The 16,193-nt window shown below is 40.9% G+C and overlaps 1 protein-coding gene across 4 annotated transcripts in view; it reads right to left on the bottom strand.

Moving 5' to 3' along the window:
- Positions 1–848: 848 nt before the first annotated feature.
- Positions 849–16,193, bottom strand: part of ubp1 (upstream binding protein 1) — a 31,137-nt gene continuing 15,792 nt past the window's right edge. For 3 of the 4 annotated variants that reach the window (XM_034161075.1, XM_034161074.1, XM_034161076.1), the window contains exons 12-17: positions 15,935–16,028; positions 15,759–15,849; positions 15,543–15,661; positions 13,269–13,411; positions 4,397–4,448; positions 849–2,941 (exon numbers count right to left, since the gene is read on the bottom strand). In XM_034161075.1, the coding sequence (XP_034016966.1) occupies positions 2,904–2,941; positions 4,397–4,448; positions 13,269–13,411; positions 15,543–15,661; positions 15,759–15,849; positions 15,935–16,028 (537 nt within the window). In that variant the 3' untranslated portion in view covers positions 849–2,903. The remainder of the gene's footprint in view (positions 2,942–4,396; positions 4,449–13,268; positions 13,412–15,542; positions 15,662–15,758; positions 15,850–15,934; positions 16,029–16,193) is intronic. The other variant, XM_034161077.1, reaches the window with a different exon arrangement.

Raw genomic sequence — 16,193 nt, 5'->3', positions numbered from 1 at the left:
AGAATCTGATTAATTTTTAAAATGGCACAAATATTCAAAGCAAGAAATAATCTTCCAAATAAAGAAGGGGGGCAGAACTACAGAGGGTAACTGGATTTAAAAATGCTCTGTCAGGACAACTTTGAAAAGCATTAGTTTCTGTGTCAGGGTAATATTACAGAAGAGTGTAGCAGATAAATTTAAGCAAAGTAAAAACATTCAGTAAAAAAAAAGAAAGAAGCAAAATACATATTTTAAATATATATTAAGATGAAGTGCAGCAGTTTAATCCAAGACAGTAATGACACTGTAAGAAGAAAAAAAGTTTTCATCTTTGTTTTCATTAAGAAAACTGAACATTGCTTCTACCTACTCCATTTTGAACATGTCAGGAAATGTAAATGTTTGAAATAAAAACAAGATACATGTTTACATTTGGGAAGAACTGAAAAATACTTCAACTGGGTAATACCTGTGTACAATCTTCTACAGTGGTTTATTTCTTGGAGGGCCAACGTGTCAATCATCTGGCTTTGAGTAGAGCTTCCACAGGCTGAATCATTGATATCTGCACAAATGCATCGTGACCTTGCACTGCATTCAGCACAAATGGAACGGTCTCTTTGACAGCAAGTGTTGTACTGACAACAATGGACCTCAGGGCCCATAGGAGGGACTACATAAAAATGGCTCTAATTTTGTGATGATTAGTGCAAGTTGACAGTCTAGTTTCATTTCAATTCCATTGTAGTGGTGTACAGTTAAAAATCCAAGTATTACTGGTCAAATATTGTATATACACACACCATCTCAAAAATCACAGGGACAGGCGACGGACATTTTATTTAGAAACTTCAGTTCACACCCTATAAAGTTATGAAATCCTTTATTCCCAGCACATGGTTGTGTACATATCCAGCATACGAGACTGCACATGAGAAGCATCATCTGACATTAGGCTGTACATAAACAGTGGTCACGTCTCCTGCTCACACACTCATTTACACAAACAAATGGGGAGGGTGTGTGTGTGTTAATGCTTACAAAAGTAGGCCCAACTTGGTAGCAAATCAGCTCTATACCCACTATGAGTCAACAGTTTGATGTACTGTGGTACTGTCATTGTAAACGTCAAGAGTTCCGGCCGCAGCTCCAACATGTGGTGAAACTAAAAACACAAATACTCTGTAGTCAATATTTGTGGTTGTATGACTGCTGACTTGTCAAAATCCATTTTTTTTTTCAGTGCGGGGGGGGGGGGGCACCAGTATTCAAATTCTCCTTCTCCCATCCACAGCTTCCACATAAAACAGCAAGCTAAACAGTTTGAGCACACCATAATTAACATAATTAAATCTTAAAAAAGAAAAGAAAAAAAAAAACACGCACACAATCAGGCGTGCAATGCACACACACATTGTATGAGATTCAACATTTCAGACACTGTCCCAAAATGAATGGATTTAACAGAACAGCAACTCCCAGGGAAACTGCTGGAGGTTCTCAGTCACTTCTCAAAAAGGACACCTGCACACAGCAATCTCATGTACTTCCTGTGTTCAATCACAAAAACCTGGAGGAGGCTGTGGCACTGCCACAATGCTGTAGACTGCAGGAAAAGACAGATTAAACCGGGGTCCTGTGCTAGTGCGTTTCTACCAGACTGCAGTGTAATGGGTAATTTCTTTCAGTTCCCAGAATGAAGGGTTCATTACATTGCACTGTACTTGTGACTCCACATGGAGAAAGAAGTTGATTTAATTCACCATCTGACCAACAATCCAAATGCTTCTGGTGACCAAGATGTGCAGACAATGAGGCCTTTCAGAATAAAACATGCTTAAGTAAAAATTTGGTCCACATAGGTTTTTGGATAGGCGGTTCATATATCTCTTACTGCACAAACATGGCCCCAGTTTGGGGGGGGGGGGGGGGGGGTGTGAGCATGGTTGAAGGTTTATACCAGCTTTCATTGTTTTACCACAGAAAATAGACAAGCGCACATGCTCTGTGCATTTTTGAGACCGAGTATAGGATGCCGACTAGCTAAAAGTCAACACGACGCCAGAAATTACTAACATCAATGAGAAACAGAAGCAGCTCAACAATAACTGAGGCGCAACTAAAGTCTAAGCACATGACGAGGACCTTTTGTTTGTAGACAAGTCAAGCTCACACAAGATGACTATGACAAAATACACGAGAACAGTCCATCTCACAAACAGAAAAAAGAAAAAAAAAAACCTACTTAAACATCTAGAAATGAAACCACTTCTACAAATTTAATTTAGAGCAGGCCTTGTTACTTCAGGCATTACAAGGCTTAAAGGATTAACTGTGTTTTTAATTTTATAAGACAACCCCCCCTTAAGAATGTTCAACAAGAAGATTCAGGTGGGATTCTTCTTTAAGCAGGTTAGTATGTGGAGATTGCATGCTGCTCAGCATTACAGGTTATCAAATACTGGCCTAGTGCTGGTTGTGCACATTGTGCAGGAAGGGCATCGAGCAACAAGGACATTCTGCTTATTCTTCTGCAGCCGCAGGCCAGAACACTCTTCCCTCTTTCCTGGAGCACCTCCCTCAATCCCTTCTTACGGAACCGTATAAAAAGGCAAACAAAATAATAAAATCAAAGTACATAACACATTAGTCCCCCACACCCACCCCCAATGCGTACCTCTCCAGTCTCCCCTCTCTTAACTGAGCTCCCTTCGTAATAGTGTTTTCAATATGAAACAATGGACACACCCATGTCAGATTCTAACATTTACATGGCTTAAAATAGTCTCTTGCTTTTCATCTAGCAATCATTTGGAGGGAGAGAGGGAGGAGGCAAAAACAAAAAGGATGACAGAGGACAGTGGGAGGATTTTGCTCCAAAATAGAGGGTGGAGAATTAGTGATGCCATCTGCCTGTCTCACTACTTCAGGATTAGATGTAGTCCTTCACCCGCTTCATCTAGAGAGGGAGAGAAATTCAGAAGGACAGTAAATCCTGCCTAAACAAAGCTTGGCTGTGTTTCACTACAATACAGGAGATCACAGAAACGGTCGCCAACAGTATTTTACATGGATGTCATGAACCGACCTGCAGAATTAGCGCCAGCTTCATAAAGCCAGATACAGTTTTAATTTGCACATCTTATTAAAGCTTTTAAAGAGGTAGAAAGTTAGATACTCACTATAATAATGTATATTTACCTTAACCTGCATTGCCGAGCCAAAACCTGTGCAAATCCTACCAATACATAGCTGCAACAAACAATCTACAACGTCCATATCTTCTGGACTATTCATTTTTTTTTAATAAACTTATTCTGCTGGTCCAATCATCTACAGGCACAAGATGGTACTGTCTACACATGACAAGCTGCAACCGTATACTGATCTGAATGAAGTACTGTCTAAAACACACGCTGGAGCAGAAGGTGGTAGTAATGCAAAACATCGGGGGAAAAAAAACTAGAACTGAATGATGAGGACCTGCTGGGTCTCAGTGACCACAATTAATAAATGATGCTCTCAAACTGAAAGATCATGTTCTTGAATAAACATAGTAATACATACTACTCAGCACTCCATTTGTTTAGATGCAGCTGGAGAACAATGACAATGATGGTTGGGCTAAGGCAATTGTAACTTTTTTTTTTAATGTAACCTTTTAAAGCACCACATTTCAAAAATAAAAGCATTTTACAGACCAATGTGACAAACATCTTTTTTCCTCTTCATGATGCATTATTAGATAGATATGGCCAGTACAAGAGTTTGGAATGCAAAGGATTTAGATAATGGATTAATCCTTCTGAGTTTTTTTTTTTTTTTAAACAAAAAAATTCAAATTCTCCAATTTCAACATCTTTAATGTGAATACTTTCTGGTTTATTTTACTATTTTCTTTACACCTATTTGGCAGTAAACTTAATATCCATTATTATATTCATTAACTGATTCATTATGAAAAATAGTTGTTACTTACAGTAGTAACAAATTCTATCATGAGCAAGAATTCACACATACACCTATTTCAGAGACTATGTCCCCTGGTGGTCAAAATTAAACCTGCCATGTGACCAATTATGTACATTAGTGAGGTAAACTTGTGTACTAGTTTTTACCTTGATACGCAAAGTCGCTGTCAAGATATTATGTACACAACACGTAAGAGACTCTGCCCCCTATTTGGAGAAAAATATTAATTAGGAAGTTCCCACTAATGCATTACACTCACCTTCAAAATTAAACCTGCCATGTGACCAATTATGTGTATTAGTGAGGTAAACTTGTGTACTAGTTTTTACCTTGATACGCAAAGTCGCTGTCAAGATATTATGTACACAACACGTAAGAGACTCTGCCCCCTATTGGGAGAAAAATATTAATTAGGAAATTCCCACTAATGCATTACACTCACCTTTGACTGTATTGATTAAAAAACTGCTCTCATCAGGCAAGTTGTAAACCATCTGGGAAGAAGGAGGGGAAAAAAAAAAAGTTAAAACAGACAAAGGTGAAATGCTGTTGCAGCCGATCCCAGTTTAACAATTTTAGAAAATGCAGTCACCTGGTATTTCAATTTGACATTATTCAGCATAAAAGAATAATTTAATGAAAGAGGGGAGATGTTAGGTAAGGTGCAAATTCCTGATCACAGTGGAGAAAAAGCAGGAAAAAAAGACAACCCTCTCATTTGTCCTCAGTATGAAGTGAGTGAGTTCCCTTGTGCATTTTCCTTTCACTCCATCCACTGTTACTCAATTTGTGTCATCATATATGCAGAGCAGGAGTGGGGATATTAGTTTTCCCAAGGGGCCACATGAGTAATAGAAAATATTGTGTCGGGCCGGACCAATATACTGAACACAATTCTGTTCCATACTAATTTTATCTCAAAAAAAAAAAAAAAAAAAAAAAAGCAGTAAATTGTATTGTTTTGACAACTTGTGACTATGATTAAGCAATGAAAAAGTGAAGTAGGTTAAGTAAACACACCAACATTATATCATTTATTCTATCAAAATTCCCCCAAAACAGTGAGCAAACCACCCCCCCCCACCCCCAAGACCACCATTTAATCAACTTCATACAAAATGCTATTACATTACCCCATTTACCATTCTTAGTTTTTTTTTTTAACAGCCAAATCATAAGCTGTTCATCATCTACCTTTTTATAGAAAACCTCTGGCGATAGCATCCTTGGATTTAAGGGAAAACAAGGTGGAGACAGCAAAAAAAACAGCAAACTGTTCTCTTGCTGAACAAGATTATATTTCACTCATTAACCACCGTTTTTTTCCCCGACTGCAGTATCACCTTTTCTAGACTTTTACTTGATTCAATACTAATTACGATTTATTAAGCCAAAAAACTTTGTGTTTAAGACAGCGTCACTTAAAGCAAAAAAAAAAAAAAAATATTCTTACAGTCATTAAAACAAACGTGGTTCAGTACATGTTGGCTTTTGGGTTCCTAGTTTCTACAGGCTGATGTCCACTCTATGTGGCCTTTACAGCGCTACGCTCAAACACGCAGCAGGCTGACTCCGACCCCCTCCTACAGAGGAAAAGGCACAGAGGAACAGACGCCGATGGCAGCCAGGAGAAAAGCAAAACAGACATCCTAAAAATGATTTTTGAACGCAGTGTGCATAGGCCACGCTGACATTGTGTCCTGGGGATGCTGTAAATTTTATATCTTGCATCCACCCTTGATTTTGCGTCAGGACGGCGTGTTTATCTTTGGGTGGCTTTTGGCAGCATAAATGACAGAAAGCCATCACACCGCCGGAGAACTTTAATCCCTGAAACAGTAAAGTAAGTAAACGGAGATGCCTTCAAGGTAAGAGCAACGCAGTTTTATTTCATGCATGATGTGTAAAGGTATTCACGTTTAATTTGTAATTTCTCGATAATCTCATGCTTGTCAGTCAGAGACAACTGAAAGGCCGGATGTGGCTCGGGGGCTGTGCAATGCCCAGGTATGATGCACAGTGATGAAAGTGTGCCATGGGGGGGGAGGAAGACCCTGAAAGCTTCAGGCAAGGGCTAAAGGCTCAAAGCCCTTGGTAGGGGGCCTGGGGTTTCTCCTACAGAAAAATTTGAAATCTCAGTTGCATTCTGGTGCATTTTCAGGTCTACTTACCCCCCCCCCAAAAAAAACCTTTTGTTGAGTCAGGTCAATTTTTCACACAACTTTTCACATATTGGCAAGATGGCAAAACTATAATAGACCACAGACTAAATCTGATCCTCCTTTCAAGTTTATTGGTGGTTTGCAAACAAACACAGTGCATTACCAACACCTACTGTTTATGTGTTGAGTATTAATGGATTCTGACGTACGTCATCAAATATAATCAGAAAATGTTCACCATACAAGTAAAAATCAGAATTTCTGGAAAACTTTCATCACTGGATATAGCGGATTTGTCATGTTGAGGACAATATAAATCTATAACACACTGAACCTAAACAAAAGTCTGTGTTGTTGGGAGTAGTAATGGTGATAGAAACAATATGAGATATGATACAAAACTGGCCTATGATAGAGATTTTAATTCCACTGCACTAACGCGGTAATGCATGTTCACAGACTGAAGATGGGAGCAACGCAACAAGGATGGCGGCTGTCATTAAATGCTGTAGAGGATAATGCATGTTGATGACAATCTACTCGCAACCCATGGAAGTTGGAGCCACAAGCAGCAACGTGTAATCATTTTGATTAAATATGGCTGAAAGAGAAATGGAGGAGCTAGTGAAAAGGCCGGTGCAACATCCATTATTTGGACTTGGTTCAGATTTAAGCCACCCGACAAGCTGCAGCAAACAACTGAAGCTTTTTAAACCACTGAATCAATATGAAGCAATTGTGTTTGAAATGGTTCAGTGTTTCGAAGCATTTGATACAGTTAAATGTATCAACATCTGCTGGCCAGTCTTCAATATAGCACTGGCATGGAACAATAAAGGACAAGGTGTCACGAAACAGTGAGACTCAGACTCACTTTTATTGTCACTCGACCCTTACAGGCAGAACGAAACGCAGTTTCTCCAGGTCTTGGTGTAGTTAACTGGGACAATTTTTTTTAAAACCTATTGTATAAACTTTTGCAATGTAAACTTTGCAATGTACAATATGCGCACCCCTGTAGCCATAGAATATATATATATACAAGGCACAGGGTCAGCAGCAGCAGCAGCGTTCGAGTATTAAGAAGGTGACAATGTGCATGTAGTGTAATGTTCACAGTTTGGTGGTGGATGTTGAACTGTTCAACAGTGTGACAGCATTCGGGTAGAAGCTGTTTTTCAGTCTGGACGTTTTTGCCCGGATGCTGCACAGCCTCCTTCCAGAGGGAAGGGGTGTGAACAGACTGTGCGCAGGCCTGATGCACCACAGTGGAGATGGCATCAGCTGTGGACCGGTTTTGCCTGTACACGTACTGGTGCTCATCTATAATCACATTGATGGTCTGCTTCAGGCGCCTCATCACCAGCCTCTCAAAGCACTTTGTGGTGATGGGGGTGAGTGCAACTGGCCTGTAGTCATTGAGGCAGGATGGTGCAGCGGTCTTTGGCACAGGGATTATCCTTGATGTCTTGCGGCATGGTGGAACTCTGGCTTGGGACAGAGAGGTGTTGAATATATCCACCAGAACCTCACTCAGACAGCTGGTGTGCACAGTCTTTTAGGACCCTCCCTGGTAGTCTGTTAGGGCCCGGGGCCTTTCGGGGGTTGATCCTCTGCAGCATGTTCCTCATCTCAGCTGTAGTGATGTTGCTGACTGGGGGGTCTTTGGGGGAGGGAGGGACTCGGGAGGGGGTGATGGTGTTGGACTCCTCAAAATGCGCATAAAAGGCATTCAGAGTGTCTGGGAGTGCTGGGTCTGCAGAGCACTGCGCTACATTGTTTTTGTAGTGCGTGATGCATTTGATGCCCCTTCACATCCTCCGTGGGTCATTGGATTGGAAGTAGCCTTGAACCTGGAGGGCATATGTGGACTTAGCTCTTTTTATTCCCGCCGACAGGTTCCTTCTGGCTGCTCTGAGTGCTGTTGCATCATTGTCTTTGAATGCAGCATCACAAATTTTCAGCAGGGAGAGCACCTTTCCTGTCATCCAGGGTTTCTGGTTTGGCCTGATGGTGATGGTCTTGGCGCTGGTCACATTGTCTATGCAGCAAGTCTGAGAGGGTGCAGGTTTTCTTTGCAGCCACCGACTCCAGCAGATGATTTCACTGAACTCATCTCACCTTCTCAAAGTGATGTTAATCAGTGAAATCACCTGCTGGAGTCAGTGGCTGCAAAGAAAACCTGCACCCTCTCCGCCCTTTCTGGAATACTTTAGACACCACTGCCTTAGGTGGAGTTAGACAGTGGTGGGCACAGTTCCACTAATCTGCAAAACGCTAATTAGCGAAGCTAACTTTAGCTGATAAGCTTTTCAGCTAACTTTAAACAACCATCAGCGGACCAATTAACTTCCGCTAAATTTAGTTCCGGTAACTTTTGGACTGCTACTATCCTTTTGCAGGCATAGTGAATAAAGCTCATACATTTTAGATCCTGCCCGTTACGTGTTTTGTAGCAGACAGACAGCTATGAGAGATAGAGCTCAAAACTCTGCCAGCAGATGAGACCTGGCTACCAGAGAGAAAGTAAGGAAAAAAAAAAAAAAAGATCATTTATTTTTACAGCCATACAGTCTTGCAGACAGGTCACAGGAGACATGCACAGCAAGGCAGTTTTGACTTGTTAAAATTTTAAACTAATTCTGGACAGGTTATCAAAATTAACATCACCTGTTGGTTTTACAAAGTGAAAATATCAGCTATACGAGGTCTATTAGAAAAGTATCCGACCTTATTATTTTTTTCAAAAACCATATGGATTTGAATCACGTGTGATTACATCAGACATGCTTGAACCCTCGTGGGCATGTGAGAGTTTTTTCACGCCTGTCGGTTACGTCATTCGCCTGTGGGCAGTCTTTGAGTGAGGAGTCGTCCACACGCTCGTCGATTTTTTTCATTGTTTAGGAATGGCTCAGAGACTGTTGCTTTGTTTGATAAAAATTTTTTCAAAACTGTAAGGCACAACTGAGTGGACACCATTCAATAAATTCAGCTGGTTTTCGGTAAAAATTTTAACGGCTGATGAGAGATTTTGGTCTGGTAGTGTCGCTTTAAGGACGGTCCACGGCGCCTGACGGCGATCTGCACTTCGAGGCGGCAGCGTCTTGCCGTTTCAAGTTGAAAACTTCCACATTTCAGGCTCTGTTGACGCAGTAAGTCATCAGAGAACAGAGAACTTTCAGAAGAAGTCGGCATGAGGAGTTTATTCGGACATTCCATTGTTAACGGTCATTTTGTAATGAAAGAACGTGCGGGCAGAGTCGCATGTCGGGCTGGACCCGACCGCGGGAGGTCGCGGCAGGAAAAACACCTCCGTTGGAAATCTTAACGGGCAAGTTGGAACATGTCCAAGCTGTTAAACAATTTCTCAGTTACTCACTTGTTGAAAGCCATCAAAAGCCGCCTGAATTTTACAAATGGTTTTCAACACGGAGGTGTTTTTCTGGTCGCGGCGCACACAGATTTGCGTCGTCATCACGGTAACGACTCGGCGAATTTGCGCGCACGTTCTTTCATTACAAAATGACCTTTAACAGTGGAATGTCCACATAAACTCCTCATGCCGGCCTCTTCTGAATCTTCTCTGTTCTCTCACGACGTCCTGGGTCAACAGAACCTTAAATTAGGATGATTTCAGCTCGAAACAGCCAGACAACGTCGCCTGGAAGCGCTGCGCGACGTCCCGCTCCGTGGGAAGTCCTTACACCGACAGAAACACCCCATAATCTCTCATCAGCCGTTAAACTTTTCACAGAAAACCAGCTTAATTTCTCGAATAGTGTCCACTCGGATATTCCTCACAGGTCCAGAAAAATTTTTGAAAAAGCAACGCGCGCCGTCTCGAGCAGCGTATGAAACAAAGGAATTCAGCCGAGAGGGCGGGACCACATCTCACTCAAGGCCTGCCCACAGGGAAATGACGTCACCGATACGCGTGAAAAAACTCACGCATGCGCACGAGGGTTCAAGCATGATTGGTGTAATCGCATGTCATTCAAATCCATATAGTTAAAAAAAAAAAAGGGTTGGTTTATTATCTAAGAGACCTCGTATGTTTTGGTTTTAAAGTAATTGAGGCTTTTCAGGTTTCAAATCCCTCAAAACCTCGGACAGGCTGCCACGCTGCGAGATCTCAGTAACATTGAGAACTGCATTGAGACGCTCTGATGGGGCTACACTTTAACCACCGCACACGGACAACACCATTAACATCGCAACATAAAACTATTTTTATATTGTGCCTAAAACTCTCGCGAATATATTCTCTGGGTTTATAGACGTTATTGCCGTTTGTTTTATGTAAACATGCGAAAATCACAGGCTGTCTCTCTGTTATTGTCAATGGGAACTGCTGTGAGCTATGCTCGCTTCCTGATCATGTCATTCTGGAGGAAAGTGAAGTTTGCTCTTTAACGTCTTGATTATTGTTCTTTACAACACTGTTTATCCTCTTTGTTCCAGACTAATATACACTCAACAAAAATATAAACGCAACACTTTTGGTTTTGCTCCCATTTTGTATGAGATGAACTCAAAGACCTAAATCTTTTTCCACATACACAATATCACCATTTCTCTCAAATATTGTTCACAAACCAGTCTAAATCTGTGATAGTGAGCACTTCTCCTTTGCTGAGATAATCCATCCCACCTCACAGGTGTGCCATATCAAGATGCTGATTAGACACCATGATTAGTGCACAGGTGTGCCTTAGACTGCCCACAATAAAAGGCCACTCTGAAAGGTGCAGTTTTATCACACAGCACAATGCCACAGATGTCGCAAGATTTGAGGGAGCGTGCAGTTGGCATGCTGACAGCAGGAATGTCAACCAGAGCTGTTGCTCGTGTATTGAATGTTCATGTCTCTACCATAAGCCGTCTCCAAAGGCGTTTCAGAGGATTTGGCAGTACATCCAACCAGCCTCACAACCGCAGACCACGTGTAACCACACCAGCCCAGGACCTCCACATCCAGCATGTTCACCTCCAAGATCGTCTGAGACCAGCCACTCGGACAGCTGCTGAAACAATCGGTTTGCATAACCAAAGAATTTCTGCACAAACTGTCAGAAACCGTCTCAGGGAAGCTCATCTGCATGCTCGTCGTCCTCATCGGGGTCTCGACCCGACTCCAGTTCGTCGTCGTAACCGACTTGAGTGGGCAAATGCTCACATTCGCTGGCGTTTGGCACGTTGGAGCGGTGTTCTCTTCACGGATGATGCGAAGGAGATGTGTTGCACTGCATGAGGCAAATGGTGGTCACACCAGATACTGACTGGTATCCCCCACCAATAAAACAAAACTGCACCTTTCAGAGTGGCCTTTTATTGTGGACAGTCTAAGGCACACCTGTGCACTAATCATGGTGTCTAATCAGCATCTTGATATGGCACACCTGTGAGGTGGGATGGATTATCTCAGCAAAGGAGAAGTGCTCACTATCACAGATTTAGACTGGTTTGTGAACAATATTTGAGGGAAATGGTGATATTGTGTATGTGGAAAAAGTTTTAGATCTTTGACTTCATCTCATACAAAATGGGAGCAAAACCAAAAGTGTTGCATTTATATTTTTGTTGAGTATATATAATATGTCTGAAATTCGGTTTGCGCTTATTAAATTCCACGCAGATTAAACGTAGCAGACACGGATTATTTGTTATAATTGTTTTAGCAAGTTTTCAGGGTATCATGCATGTAGTCTCTTATTAACATGATGAAAAGCATAAAAATTACATTTTTGTAGTATAATATTCATTTAAAATTGTCATTGTGTGGATTCTCTGTTGGTTTGACTGCAGCGACTCTGGCGCGCGCAAGGGATTATGGGATACGTGAAAACCCTGAATGGACTAATTTTGAAGGTTTGAGCATTTGCATACACACATGCCAAAAGGCATTATGGGAAAATGAGTTTCCTGTCATCAGTGGTTGGTCGGTTTATTTATATGTAAAAACCAATAAACAAGTTACTGTAACGTGTTGGTTTTGACAAATAAATCTGTATTTGTAAACATGTCATTTTTTTCATTTGTATAAAAAAGGCAATTTGAAAGCTGAAAATTCTGTTTAAGTGTGATTCAGCACGCATATCAAATGTGTGGCAGCTGGCATTCATATGCTCATCCAGTAGACAGTGTTCATGGCAGAGTGAATACCAATGGCCACACATTCGCTATACGTGCTGAATCACACTTAACAGAATTTTCAGTTTTCAAATTGCTTTTTTTTTTCCTTTACAAATGAAAATTTTAAGCATAAGTCAAAACTGTCTTGCTGTGTGCATGTCTCCTGCAAGACTGTATGGCTGTGGAAATAAATTACCTTTTTTTCCCCTCTCCCCTTCCTTTCTCTCTGGTCACCAGGTCTCTCTTGTTGAGAGAAGGCTGATAGTAGACAGAAGCACTAGCTCATTGTTGTTTGTGACTGCCTTTGAGTTTATGAAGAATTATCAGTAGCTGCCAGTGTACTGGAGTCAATACAAAAAGTTATCGGTTTAGCTGTAACTTCCGCTAAAGTTTTTTTTAGGGGTTCATCGGTGTAGCTTTATAAAAGCTAACTTTTCAGTTAGCTGATTAACGGTTATCAAAGCTAACTTTTTGGTTAGCTGTGCCCACCACTGGAGTTAGACGACTTGCCTAAGGATAGAAAAGTGTGGAATGAACTTCTACTGTGACCTGGACCTGGGAGCCGCAGAAAAAGAATGAACCAGAGCACGTAACGACAATGGTATATGAAAAATTGTAGGCATTGTCAAACTTCCTTGGTGGCGGTAATTAATAGCAACAGCAATAACTGTGGGTTGCCTTTCGTTCTGTGTACCATAAAACTACAATGTGGTTTACATTCTGTGACATTTTTACACAATTTTTCATGAAATTTAGTGGAGCCTTCACGTGAAAGTGACTTTAGAAGTATAGCAATGACAGTAATGATCAAGAGTTGCACTAAAATACACTGTGCTCAGCGCAGAAAAGCAGCAATGTGGTCCAGTTGTTACGGATGGAGAGATTTTTTTCTTAATGAAACAATGCAAACTTAAGTCTTTAAATAAAACACTCCTAAAGCTAGTGCCTGGAAGAAATAGCTAAAATATATTATATACACTGAAAGAGACCACTTTAAATAAGGATATGTTTTGCTACCTGGTCACTGAGCAGGATGTGTATGCCTGTAGGACCTTGTCGGTACACCTGGTTGATCCTTTCAGGAGGAAGGCTGCACACAGACGCCATCTTACGGATGAGTTCTGCTGCTGTTAGATCCTCTAGGTAAAGAGCATGGTATACTGTTGACAAAGAAAGAAATTTTAAACTCAGGTTTGGCCTCACATACTACATTACTTCCACCATGGAGGTTATGCTCTCATTGCTTTTTGCCTGTTTCTTGTCTGCAGAATACACTGCATCTGAAAAGTATTAACAGCAGGTTTTCTTTCACCAAAACATTAAATCTAGGCTTGCATCTCAGATGTACATTCTGGCAAATTGCAGCTGAACTTTCAGGTCTTCTTTTTAGTAAAACCATCCTCTATACCACTTCATCCTAAAGCTGTATAACTGGGGATACAAAATGCAAAACATGCACTATGCACAATTTCTCCAATAACAGCCACAGAAGCCTGTAACTTTTTCTGGGTTGTCTGGGTGTCTTGGTGACTTTCCTCACTGTTCTTCTTCTTGCACAGTCACTCAGTTTTTGAGAACTGTCTACTCCACACAGTGCCATACTGTTTGTATTTCTTCAAAAACTGATGTAAATAAAATCAAGACATATTCAGTGACTTGTAAATGTTCATGTATCCATCCCCTGACTTGTCTGAAGAAAACTGGCAATTAAACTGATTATTTACAGGTATTATACCAAAGGGACTGATTACTTATGCAACCCATCATCTTGGATTTTAGATTTTTAATTCATTTATATCAAGTTGTAGAGATTTACTTTCACTTTTAGTCTAAGGAAGATAATTTGAGAAATTTTTATATTGAGAAGCCCGATTTACTTTTGTATTTGAAATGCCATAAACAAATTAAAATGCGTGAAATACCAAGGGGCTGAATACTTTTGAAAGCCACTGTAGGTATACCAAGCTTGAGGCATCATATTCAAGTAGACTTGAGGCTGTAATTGCTGCCAAAGGTACATTAACACTACATCAAGTACTGAGCAAAGGGTGTGAATACTTGTGTACATGTGATTTCATAGGTTTTGTTTATTTTATTTTTAATACAGTGAAAAAGAAAGAATCAGAAGAAAACATACAAATAAAGGACTTTTGGATCTTAGAGGCACTGTGTATTTCTAGCGAGCTTCTCATCACAACAAGGAGTAAAACTATCAGTGTTACATTCCAGACTAAATTTAAATATAAGCCTTACACACAGAACTTGTATACAGTAAAACTAGCATATAATGGATTCAGGTGGACCAGCAAATTTTGTCCGTTAGAATCGAAATCTGTTAAATGTATAAAACGGACAAAATCCATTTTTTCTAAGTTCACTGTGGAGTGGTACCTTGTAATTTTGTAGCCATGCAATGACATTGACGTGTGCGTGACCCTTCAAAGTTGTTTGTCACGTCTTTATGCAATTTGCTGCAGGAACAGTGTCTGGATTAATTTGTCCCTCAGCGAGCTCAACTTCTTCATACAATCAACCTCCAAACCAACAGTAAGGTACATGCAAATTTCCTCCATGAATTGCGGGCCATTTGAGTGTAAAGTTGGTCATATTTGTGGACTTATCTGTCAAATGTATTTGATCCATCGGTGGGTGCACTGCAAAAACGGGAGAGGGAGTGTAAAAAAAAAAAAAACCGGGAGAGGAAGGAGTAAAAACGTCAAAGTGATGTTTGCGGTCTCAGTCATTTAGCAGGTACGCGTCAGGCTCTGGGGAGGGTTCACTGCCAGGCAGCGGGCTCTGATCTAAAGTGATTTGGTTCGTCACACTCAGGGATATGTGTGAAACTTAACACCATATTACAGTGCAGTTAATAATCACCGGCCTTGAATTACGCCTTGCCTCGTTTAGGCCCCGTGTCTGAACACAGTTTGGAGAGAAAAAAAAAAAAAAAAAAAATTAACAGCTGGTCTTTAATCATGGAAATACAGTGCCCGCTCTCCTCAAAATGACGAGTGTCACTGCTGAACTTCATTTTGTACCTCTGTTACTGGGCACATCCAGACTGTTTTGTCTGGTATATACGAGGGTTTTTTTTTTTGTTTTTTTTTTAATGAAAATACATTGCGATCAGACAGGACATTTTGTCCAATGTGAGTGAAAATTCATTATGCAAAATCTATTACAGTGTTTATTGCAAGGAAAACCACACAAAAGCATTGGGTTTTTTGTTTCTGACCAGTGAGTGCGAATATCCGGTTTATTCGGTGATGGTTTAGGCGAGTTTTACTGTACCACGTAAACTGGAGGAGATGCTGTGTTCTCCATTCTCACTGGTGTTTCTTCTCTCCAGTAGGGGGCTCTCGCAGGCAGCATCCCGACAGACGTACACTGTCAGTCTTGGCCCCACTGATCTGCACACATAATACAGTTTGTAAAACCTTTACACCCTCATGTCAACTGAGGTGGACCCAACCATTAAAAACACCCTGACTTGCACAACTAACAAACCTGGATTTGAGTGCATTGAAAAGCCTGATTCCATCAGCAGGACCACAAATTTGAACCAGGTCGTCACGGCTGAGCTTTAGCAAATCAGAACCTATAAAACAAGGTTGATTCACTTGTAGCGTAGCTGTTGTCAAATGCCACATGTATTTCACTGCTACTCTAGAAAGTGTGTGTACCTGAGAAGTGAGTGAACATCCGAGCATACGAGCTGAAGCGATTTTTCAGCAGCCATTTCTGGGCATCCTGAATGGAGGCTGTGGGACTCAACTGCTGCAAAGGACAGAAGACACGAGAAGATGTGAGTTTTTAAATTCCTCACTCGCTCCTTCTTTCAGCACTCATCCAAAGATGTACACATTTTTGCAGCCTTATTTTAAAAAGAAAAAAGTCAAATAAAGCATCTAAAATGACCAAGCTTTGGAGACCGATACAAAT

This window comes from Thalassophryne amazonica, chromosome 20 (assembly GCF_902500255.1).
Source record: "Thalassophryne amazonica chromosome 20, fThaAma1.1, whole genome shotgun sequence".
Taxonomy (NCBI): Eukaryota; Metazoa; Chordata; class Actinopteri; order Batrachoidiformes; family Batrachoididae; genus Thalassophryne; species Thalassophryne amazonica.
This window is presented reverse-complemented; position numbering and strand designations above follow the sequence as displayed.